This window comes from Bos javanicus, chromosome 3 (assembly GCF_032452875.1).
Source record: "Bos javanicus breed banteng chromosome 3, ARS-OSU_banteng_1.0, whole genome shotgun sequence".
NCBI classification, from domain to species: domain Eukaryota; kingdom Metazoa; phylum Chordata; class Mammalia; order Artiodactyla; family Bovidae; genus Bos; species Bos javanicus.
This window is the reverse complement of record NC_083870.1, coordinates 50,617,956-50,628,791: the sequence shown is the minus strand read 5'-3', so window position 1 is coordinate 50,628,791 and position 10,836 is coordinate 50,617,956. Positions and strand designations below refer to the sequence as shown.

Sequence of the window (10,836 nt, the reverse complement as noted above, 5' to 3'; positions counted from 1 at the left end):
TAAGGCTGCGCGGGGGGCGGGGCTGCGGTTGGGGAGGTGCGTTCCCAACGGTTCCCGCGGCGGTTCGAACTCTGCGCAACCGGGGTTCCCGTAGTGTGTTCGGCGCTTGGGGCCGGGGAGAGGGTCGGAGGTTTCCGAACGGAGAGGAGAGCTCGGCGTGCGCCGTCGTTGGTGGGTCTCTCTCACAGCTACGACTTGTGGTGAGCGACTGCCCCTGGAGGGTGGAAACTGGCCTATCTGAGGAGGTACAGGTGTTTCCCTCTCGGTTCCCTCGGACGCGTTTAATCTAGTCATCACCCTCGCTGCTCACACTGCTCTTCAGGGTCGTATTTTAGTAGAAGAAAAATCTGGAAGGAAGTTGTTCATGTTTTCTTCCACTGCTTCCAGATGAACGAAGGACCAGTTCTATCAAATTGAGCATTCTTGAAACAGAACAGTACGATATAAAGCCTTGAATGGCCTTCCAAAATGCGGAATCCTTTTCAACTACAGCCCATCTTTTTTACATACAACGAGTATAAAGTTGTTCTTTGGTGTGATGTGTGTACCTGTGTATACCTGCAAACGCATTGTAATTAAGGCCCGAAGATGTCAGGGCCTGTAAGAAGCATGACGTGCTTTTTCACGTATGTACAGGCGATGAAGCTGGACTTTTATAACTAAGTTGAAGGGAGGAGAAATACTTATTTGAGGGTATTAAATGGCCCATTAGGAAAATGAAAATATATTTGCATATCAAACGTTTTCATTGATCCTTTAGAAGGGTGAGAGAATTCTTGGGTTAAAATTTACATAAACCTGATTCAGTTGAAACAAAATGGCATGTTAGAATTTGCCCAAATTTTCTTTACCCTTCTTCCTTCACCATCCTGTAGGTAACTAGAGTTGTTGGAAAAACACAGAGTGGGGACCTGAACCTTTGACTTTTGTTTGGGAGAGTCTTCTCATTTAAGCAGAAGCAAATTTTTGGAAACAAAAGAGGAAAGAAATGTTTTCTTTACTAAGATTCCATAGTATATAATTTCGTGCCACAGTTTATTCCAGTAAGATGAAAGTTTTCTTTTTAATCTTCCTCTCTACATCTGAGAAATTTTGAGTGTGGAGTAAATTTGTTATTTTAGCTAGGTGAGGGGAAAGAAGGACAGTTTTGTAATCATCGTTTAGTCACTGAAAATATTGGGTTTCTGGAAGTGCCTTAGAGTCCTGACTATAATACACAGGACTCCTAACCTTTTGGAGCTTGAGATGTCGTCAGAATTCTAGAAGGGTGATCAAAAAGAAGCTTCAATGACAAAGGTAAATGAGATCTGAGAGAGAAATGTAATTTAAAGATTATGCAGGAAGATGGAGTAGTAGAGATTGTAAAGCTTTCATTTAAGTTGTATTATTAATATGTTTTAGTACACAATAATTATGAATATTAATTATTAGTAATAAAATGTATTTATCATGATTTTTTAATGTGCAAAGCTACTTAGTAGAGAATTTCACAACCCTTGAGATACCCATCAGTTGAAGAAACAACTTTTCTTATTTATTTTTGTGAGTTAACCTGCTAAATGTCATTTTGATTTCTGTGGTTGTTACGTGAATGTGAGTTTATGGTTTTAAATTTTATAGCCATGGTGAATAGGAGAAGGGGATAACCTTTATCTGTTAATAAATTACCTTTAGGAAAATATGAATGTTATGATACCAGTTTTGTCAGATGTTCAGAGCTTGTAACATGATCAAGTTCAAACACTTCATACTGAAATTAATTTATAATAAATAAGAAAACTACAGTGTGACATAATTAAAAGATCTTTGCGTCATGATGGCCTAGGTTCAAATCTTGGTTCCACCATTTACAGTTTGTGTGACCTTGAGTAAGTTATTTGGAGAAGGAAATGGCAGCCCACTCCAGTATTTCTTGTTTGGAAAATTACATAAACAGAGGAACCTGGCGGCCTACAGTCCATGGGGTTGGAAAGAGTCAGACGTGATTGAGCGCGCGCACACACTCAAGCAAGTTATTTGGCTCATTCTTAGTTTCTTCATCTTTAACATCAAATAAAAACAGTTTACACACTTGTTAGAAAGATTGAAGATGGCTAGGAAAGGTGAATTGTAGTCCCTGGCTTAAATGAAAAATTGATTCATTGAAATTTTGTTGAACTTTCCATTATGGGTTTACCCTGCAGAGAAATTGATTATTGCTGGCTGTTTTGCTTTGTTTAAAATTACCATGAAAGATTTCACAACATTTGAAATAGAAACATAATAACTCGAGTTAAGTTTTATTAGTGTGAGATAATTTTGACTGACATCACAGATTCTTTCAGGCAAGGTACAAGAAATTCATTTCTTTTTTTAAGAAATGGAATCTAGTTCATCAGACTTCTATAATAAAGATAATGAAGAAGAAAGTTTGCTGGCAAATGTTGCTTCCTTAAGACATGAACTGAAGATAACAGAATGGAGTTTGCAGAGTTTAGGAGAAGAGTTATCTAGGTGAGTGAGTAAACTTATGTATAGAACTCTAACTTAGGACTTTAACTGATGAATGTAAAATTTTTGAGTATCATTATTGTTTGTTGTGTTTCTCGTGTGTCCAGAATTGGGAATAATGCTCCATAATTTAAAAAATAATAATTTTGAATATAGCTTTCCGTTTAGGAAGAACAGAACTATTATAGAAGTATTTACAAATTAAGACCTTTAATATATTAGGACTCAGTATAAAATATATGTGTAGTCTTAACTAATCTTTTATTATCATGACTGTTTTTTGAATCTTAAGTAACTCTAGCATAGAGGCTCCAGAAACATAGATTGCTAGTTTTAAAACTAATTATGGTTTATTGAAAATTTAATTGAAATGTCTCAAGTTCTTTTCTGGAATCTGATTTTCAGCAATATTTCAGGTGCTTTTCTATTTTCTTAATATGTAGAAATTTAGAGTAAATACTTAAAAATATCTAAGAACTAAAATGTATTTTTTCTTTTTTTTCTAGTGTTAGTCCAAGTGAAAATTCTGATTATGCTCCTAATCTCTCAAGATCTGAAAGACTCATTTTGGAAAATCTTTCTCACCCTAGCCATCTTGGACTTTTGAATTACTCACCTCATAACAGAGTTTGTAAAATGCCCAATAGTGGTACTGATTTTCAAAAAAAGCCAAGAGATAAGGTTATCATTTTTAGACCTGCCTACCTAAAAGTAGTTTTAGACCTGTCTATTTAAAATACTTTTTCTCTGAGTTTTTTTTTTTTCAAATGCCTAATTTATGTTTTCCATAGTCTTTTACTATAGTGCTCAAGACTCTTTGAATTTAAGTGGTATATAAGAGAGTAGCTATTTTGATGTATTACTCTATTTTAAAACTTCTATATTTATTACCTTTTTGCAATTAAATGTCTTGTTTTCTCTGTAACCCCCTTGATTTTAGTACCATACCATGTACGTAATAGGTAATCATGGCTTATTAAGTGATTGAAGTATATTGCTGTTTAGCCTGGGTCAGGTGCTCCATTCATTATATCTAAATTTTGTGGATGATGTTAGACATCTGTCCTGTTCTGAAACTCACTTTCTTCCTCTTTTTTATTCACTTGTATTCTCTATCTTCCTATGTGTATTCCTCTGTCTTACTCAACCCTTTATCTCTTCTTCCTCTATCTTCCTCCCATTTTTTATTACCCCACTGCCAGCATGCGTATATGTTGTAGCCATGCGTTCCGGGAAACAAACTCACTCAGAAGGACAATGCAGATAGTGGAGTGCAGTTTATTACACCTGTGGGTCCAAGGCAGAGTCTCCTCTTAGCCAAGGACCCTGACCAGCATTTGTGAAAATCTTTTATAACCCCATGTGTATGTGTCTGAACCCACCACTCCAAATTCCTTGAGACTTACATAAACCAAGGAAAATACAATCCTAATAACCCCATCATTCACGTGCTGTGTGCTCAAACAGTCAAGCAATTAGCCAATAATCAATAAACCCGAGGTTACACTCCAATAGATACAGAAAATTTTATGGCTTGTCTGGAGGAAGGGGTGATTAATGTATGTTTCTCTGAGGCGATGAGAACCTAGATATGATCTTCAAGGTTCCCTTGTCTGGAGGGGGTCTTATCCTTCTGTTGTTGTTTTCATAGGCACTAAACACAGAGTTCAGAGTCCATTGGAAAGGTGGCTGAGCATGATCAGCATGAACAGGCCTAAGATGGAGTCCAGGCCCTATGAATTCCTTCTTCATTCCCCCCTCTTGATGCTTTTAACTCATATTATGAGCATCATTCATAGGGATATATTGCACCGTGGCTCTGCGACCGCCAATTTGGGAGAAGGACATCAACCTTCAGGTTACAAAGTTCATAATACATTGTAAAATTCAGGGTCCACAAAGCAGAACTATCAAGGCAACTATAACAGTGGTAAATTTAGTTTTCCACCAATCTCCCTTCACCCAAGATAGGACCAAAGTCCAGAAAGGAATGTTTTCATTTGACATTGCTTTTACCTGGTTTTTCATGTCATCTAAAGCAGTCGATACATTGCCAGATAAGTCAGGAATGTATACACAACATTCAACCTTAATTATAGCACAGGTCCCTCCTTGAACAGCTGTGTGTCCAAAGCCATTCTATTATGAATTACCGCTTTTCTCATTTGGATTTGCTCTTCATTTAAGGCTTGGATGGCTTTTGTTCTATCTAGGAGGGCCTGTTATGTGAAATTAGTCAAGGCCTCTAATCATGATATCTGTTGTCCCTATAGAGGATACGAATAAGGCAGCAATGTACTCATATCATTGAACCACGGATCTTGTCCACCTAGCATGTAAATAAGATAGATTTACCAGGGCTAGGGATAGATTTACAACAAGTAGGTTAGGCTTTTGTTACACTGGCATTTATATCAAATGTAACCCCATGACCCAAATCTATTGACTGTAGGTCTTACAGCAAGAGAGCAAGGAGAGGTTATGATTGACAAGAGAGAGGAAAGTCTTTTTGTCATCCCAGAAAAGAGCAGAGTGGCTTAAAATCTCCTTGGCAGAGCAGTGACACCCACCAAGGAAGTCCATCCATCACTGACAGAGGCATAGCCCTACACACCCAGCAGTTGGAAGTTTTGTGGAAGTCTGTGTAGAAATGTGCCCATGAGATGAAAACATTGTCCTGAGTTGAAATGGAAGTTAAATTCAAAATCACATTGATGAGGCCAAGCAGCAGGAGTTGATTGTGCGGCTTCATCCTGAATGAGCTTGTCCAGGATCTTCTTTTCCTTCTTCTTAAGGATGGTCTTAGTCTCTCGAGGGTCAGTGGGGTCCCTCTGTGCAGTCCACTGTGTTTTTTGGGACTGCATGGTATGTTCTCTTCACCCTCGTATGATGGATCCAAGGGACAATACCTGCAACTTTAACTGCAGTAGGGGTAGTTCGGAGAAGGCAATGGCACCCCACTCTAGTACTCTTGCCTGGAAAATCCCATGGGCGGAGGAGCCTGGTAGGCTGCAGTCCATGGGGTCTCACAGAGTCGGACACGACTGAGCGACTTCACTTTCACTTTTCACTTTCATGCATTGGAGAAGGAAATGGCAACCCACTCCAGTTTTCTTGCCTGGAGAATCCCAGGGACGGGGGAGCCTGGTGGGCTGCCATCTATGGGGTCACACAGAGTTGGACATGACTGAAGCGACTTAGCAGCAGCAGCAGCAGGGGTAGTTGGAATAACATAAGGGCCCTTTCACCAAGGGGCTAGCAAATCATGTTTCCAATCTTTGACCCATACTTGGTCACCAAGCGTAAACTCATGAATCTGTTCCCCAAGGGGGAACGGCACCCTTTCCTGTACAAACTTAGTTACCCGATTTATTACCTTACCCAGTTCCATCTGCTGTGAAATCCTGTTCCCCCTTACCTGAGGCAAGTTTGTTGACACCTGTTTTATTATGGGGGTGGGGGGCCTCCCATTCACAATTTCGTATGGAGAACAGCCTTGGGACTGTGGGGTCATCCTGAGTCTGAGCAGAGCCGTCGGAAGCAAGTCTACCAGGAGCAGTCAGTCTCTATGATCCACTTGGAGAGTCTCTTTAATGTCCAGTTGGTTCATTCCACCATCTCAGGAACTCCAGGCCTATATGCAGTGTGCAGTTTCCATTTGATATTTAAAGTTTTGCTTACTTGTTGTACTAAATCAGCTACAAAAGCCGTGTCATTGTCTGAACCAATGCTGGTAGAAAGTCCAAGTCTGGGAACTATTTCCCTAAGCAGGCACCAGGCTACTTCTGATGCTCTTTCAGTCCAGGTAGGAAAAGCTTCTACCCATCCCGAGAACGTACATACCATGACCAGCAGGTAACGGTAGTGTTGGTGAGTTTTCATTTCAGTGAAGTCCACTCCCAGGTGTTCAAAGGGTAGCGTGCCTTTCAGCTGAATACCCGGAGGTTTTTGTCTGAATACCCAAGAGGCAGCATTAACCTGTGAGGAGGCAGCATGGCCTAGGTGGGTCGCTTGTTGTGTTTGGCTTACCAGATTGTGTGCCAGCTCCTCCGGTGACAATAATTTGCCACTTGGCAATTCCTACCATCCCTTTTCAGTCTTGATGGCCCCTTCCGCTTTGGCTAACCTGACAGCCATTGTCCTTGTTTTATCAGGCTAGTGCTATCAGTATATAGGACCCAACTAGGGTCTGGAACCTTGTATCCTTCTTTAAAACAAACCCCAGGTACCTTATCTCCTCCTTGCAGATCTGTGCAAGGCGTTCTTTGACACCCGGTAACCTGCTTCCATCAGCAGCTGGAGTAGTGCTTTTGTCCCTTTCCAGCATTTTTCCCTGGTTTTGGCGGCCAGCAGCAGGTCTTCCCCATATTATAGGAGCCAACATCCATACTCTTCCGGATGGAATGAGTTCAGGTCAGAAGCCAAGGCTTCCCCAAAGATGGCTGGGGAGTTCTTAAACCCTTGTGGAGGAGTCCAGATGAGCTGTTGTTTGGTGCCCCCGACTGGATCTTCCCATTCAAAGGCAAAGATGGGCTGTGACGCTGGGGCGAGGCGTACGCAGAAGAAGGCATCCTTGAGATCTAGGCGAGTATAAACTTTAGTCCTCAGTGGGAGGAGGGCTAAGTAAGGTATAGAGGTTTGGAACAGCGGGGTGTAAAGTCACAGTAGCCTGGGTGATTAGCCTGAGATCCCGTACAGGCCTATAGTCCTGCCCTCCTTCCTTTTTAACTGACAAGATGGGTGTATTCCAAGCCGACTGGCACTCTACTAGAATAACCGCTTGTTTCAATCTATTGATGTGGGGCAGTATGCCGGCCCAGGCCTCTATCAGTAGCGGGTAGTGGAGCTTTCTAACCGGGATGGTACCTGGTTTGAGTTCTTTTATCACTGGGGCTTATGTTTAGCCAGCTGGGGCGGGGGTGGGGTAGGGGGGGTGTCTTCCGCCCAGACCTCAGGGAATAATTGAGTTAGCTCGCTCTCATGCTCTCCCGGCCCACCCGGGTCTTCCTTCAAAGGCTCATGCAACCTCCAGTCATCTTGAGGTGGTATTGAGAGAGAGAGCAAATAAGTTATAGTGTCCATCCAGGAGGGGGGGCCTCTCCTCAGGGGAGAAAGTCACTTGTGCTCCTAGTTTGGAGAGCAAGTCTCTTCCCAACAGGGGTACTGGGCACTCAGGAATGTAGAGGAATTCATGAATCACTTGGTGCCCACCCCCCATCTGACATTTTCTGGGCTGGCAAAACGATTTAATCATCTCTTCTCCTGATACCCCAGTTACAGCGGTAGTCTTTTTGGACAGTGGTGCCACAGGTTTTACTACCGACAGTTCTGTTCCTGTATCCACCGTGAAGTCAATGTTTTGGTCCCCCATTTTTAAGGTTACCATGGGCTCTTGGGGACCTGATATCTCTGAGCCCTGGCAGCCTTATTTAAATTTCAAGTCAGCAAGCCCCACAACTGCAGGAGCTTCCTCTTCCTTCCTTGCCTTAGGGCATTCATTCTTCCAGTGGCCAAAATCTCGGCACTGGGTACACTGGTTTGGCTGTAACGGGGCCCAGGGCCTCCACTGGGACCGGTTGAAGGACTGTCCTGTCCCTGGGGCAGAGGAGGTTTTTCAGGAGGGCCCGAGATGAACTTTCCCAGAGCAGCAGCTAGCATTGCAAATCTCTTGTCTGTTCTCTTTCGTTCCCTCCGGTTCTCTGGCACAGTGCAGTTTCTGCTTAATTCCAATCTTGTCACTACTCACTGGGAGAGGCGGGTATAGCTTGGGCGGTTTGGCTGGAGCCTGATCCTGGATGTGTTGGCCAGAGGCTTCTGTCATCGGGATCGGAGCCTGCCAAGGTGGCGGCTCTATGACCTTGGGGAGAGCTGGCAGAGGAGCAGCGACTGCTGCAGGACTTCACCTGGCCCTGGATTGGGCATTAAGGCGGCCTCCGGTCCTGGTGGAGCACTGGGAGGCAGGCGCGTCGTTATCCGGTATGGGGGAGGGGTCAGGTCATCCCCGTCCAAATCCTATGGAATTTACTTTTTTATCATCAGTCATTTTTTTGTGCCATTAATGTTTTTCCCTTTCCCTTCTGGATACAGAACCTTGTCCAAGTAGGAGGGTCTTGAACTAACCCTAGCCATGAGTCAGTATGTGGATATTGATCCAGGTGTCCTGGCTCTCCTGTGACTACTGTATAGACTGCTTCCACTATTATTAAGTTCATGGTGTCCTCTGGTGGCCATCCTACTCCCATAGGGGTCATTTGACCTCACAGAGTATGTGGAGGCGGTTAGGCTTCATCTTCACCCCATAGTCTCCTCCTAATCCCTTCTTAAAATTTTTAATCATGCACTCCAATACAGTTGCCTTAGATTCACTTCCTCCCATCTTGCTTACCTTCTCGGACCTTCTTCTACTTTTCCTTTTCGTTCTGTCTACGAAGTTCTCAGTACTGTATGTACTTCTGATATTTCCACTCAATGACACTTAAATTGCCATTCTGCCTCCTTCCTAATTGGACTGAGAAGAGCCTTACCTGCCAGATGCCAGAGGGAGAAGGGGGATCGGCATGCCTTCACCTGCTGGTCAGCACAACCGAACCAGAACACCACGTGGTCCAAGACTGTTTCTCCCTTAAAGTCTGTTCTGCCTTGGTGGGCTTGATCAGGTGCGGATGAAAACACAGATGGGTTAAACATCCCACGTCCCAGGCCATCTCTGGGAAGGCCAATTCATACTCACTTATGTATCCCCTTCCTTCTAGCCTAACAATTCTGAGGGGGTCAAGAATTTCACAGCAGATGGGACACCTCCTAGGGGAGCATACAAGGACCAGTTTTCTATCCTAAAAATCCCCTGGCGATCGCTGGTAAATAATTTTCCCTGAGACGGCGTGGACACACCTCCTAAATGACCTTTACAAATTTCCTTCCTAAACCGTAGCACACTTGTCGACCTGAGTACTGAGCAATTGCTGCTGCCTGCCTATTCCAGGCTCCTGTAGGTCCGTGCCCCTTCTAGTCCCTCCCAGGGGGGTGATCAGGCCCCCTCTTCCACCCTGCTGAGTGGGTTCCTCCTCATCTGAGCGCTCAGTTCCCCTTGCTGCCGTTCACTACCTGCCAAAGTGAAGAAACGGGGCATTGAAAGGCTGAATTCTTCCAGAGGGGCGAGGCGACTTCCCCCCTCTAGGAGATTCAAGCCACAAAGCCTCGGGGTGGCCTCAAATGAGACCTGTCTCCTCAAAGTGAGGAGGTTCCCGGCCCAAGCACCAAATGTTGCAGCCACGCGTTCCAGGAAACAAACTCACTCAGAAGGACAATGCAGATAGTGGAGTGCAGTTTATTACACCTGCGGGCCCAAGGCAGAGTCTCCTCTTAGCCAAGGACCCTGACCAGCATCTGTGAAAATCTTTTATACCCCGTGTGTATTATGTGTCTGAACCCACCACTCCAAATTCCTTGAGACTTACATAAACCAAGGAAAATACAATCCCAATAACCCCATCATTTCACATGCTATGTGCTCATGTGCTCAGGATGTGCTCAGTCAAGCAATTAGCCAGTAATCAATAAACCCGAGGTTACACTCCAATAGATACAGAAAATTTTATGGCCTGTCTGGAGGAAGGGGTGATTAGTGTATGTTTCTCTGAGGCGATGAGTAACCTAGATACGATCTTCAAGGTTCCCCTGTCTGGAGCGGGTCTTATCCTTCTGTTGTTGTTTTCATAGGCACTAAACACAGAGTTCAGAGTCCATTGGAAAGGTGGCTGAGCATGATCAGCATGAACAGGCCTAAGATGGAGTCCAGGCCCTTTGAATTCCTTCTTCATATATACATATGGTTACATATGTACATCATAAACTTTTTTGATAGAAATTTGCTCTTCCCACTTAAGAAAGCTAGCAATTGAGAGATTTTCTTTTAGTAAGGAAGCTGCTTGATGAAGCCATCTGAGCCTGCATTTTAGAAAATGAATTCAAATTCCTTGTCTATAAAAAGTATGTAATTTTGAGAAATTTGATGTGTATCCTAATTCAAATTGCTGACTTTTTATTGTATATATGCCTTCATTGACATCATTGTGTTTTACCCTAAGCAAAATCAAATGTTACATGACAAATTAAAAGGGGAAAACTATTGATAATGCCTAATAAAGACAAACGAAAGCTCTTTAATATATAAAGAACTAGAAATAAGGAAAAATCATCAAACCAGTGGAAATATATGCAAAAGGCATGAATGGGAAAGGAAATTAAAACAAATAAAAAGAGTTCAATCTCAGTCATAAAAAGAGAAATTCACTACCAGATTATTAAACATCCTGAGTTTGGCACTGTATTTTTGTGGGTGATATT

The 10,836-nt window shown here is 43.1% G+C and overlaps 1 protein-coding gene across 8 annotated transcripts in view; it reads left to right on the top strand.

The window, feature by feature from the left end:
• The first annotated feature begins 25 nt into the window (after window positions 1–25).
• Window positions 26–10,836, top strand: part of CCDC18 (coiled-coil domain containing 18) — a 181,683-nt gene continuing 170,872 nt past the window's right edge. For 3 of the 8 annotated variants that reach the window (XR_009735354.1, XM_061411166.1, XM_061411167.1), the window contains exons 1-3: window positions 27–245; window positions 2,358–2,493; window positions 2,997–3,171. Coding sequence is in view for 5 of the 8 variants with exons in the window: in XM_061411166.1 (XP_061267150.1) it covers window positions 2,360–2,493; window positions 2,997–3,171 (309 nt within the window). In the remaining 3 variants the exon portion in view is untranslated. Of the gene's footprint in view, window positions 246–2,357; window positions 2,494–2,996; window positions 9,147–10,836 lie in introns of those variants that run through there. The other 5 variants (XM_061411170.1, XM_061411168.1, XM_061411164.1 and 2 more) reach the window with 5 other exon arrangements.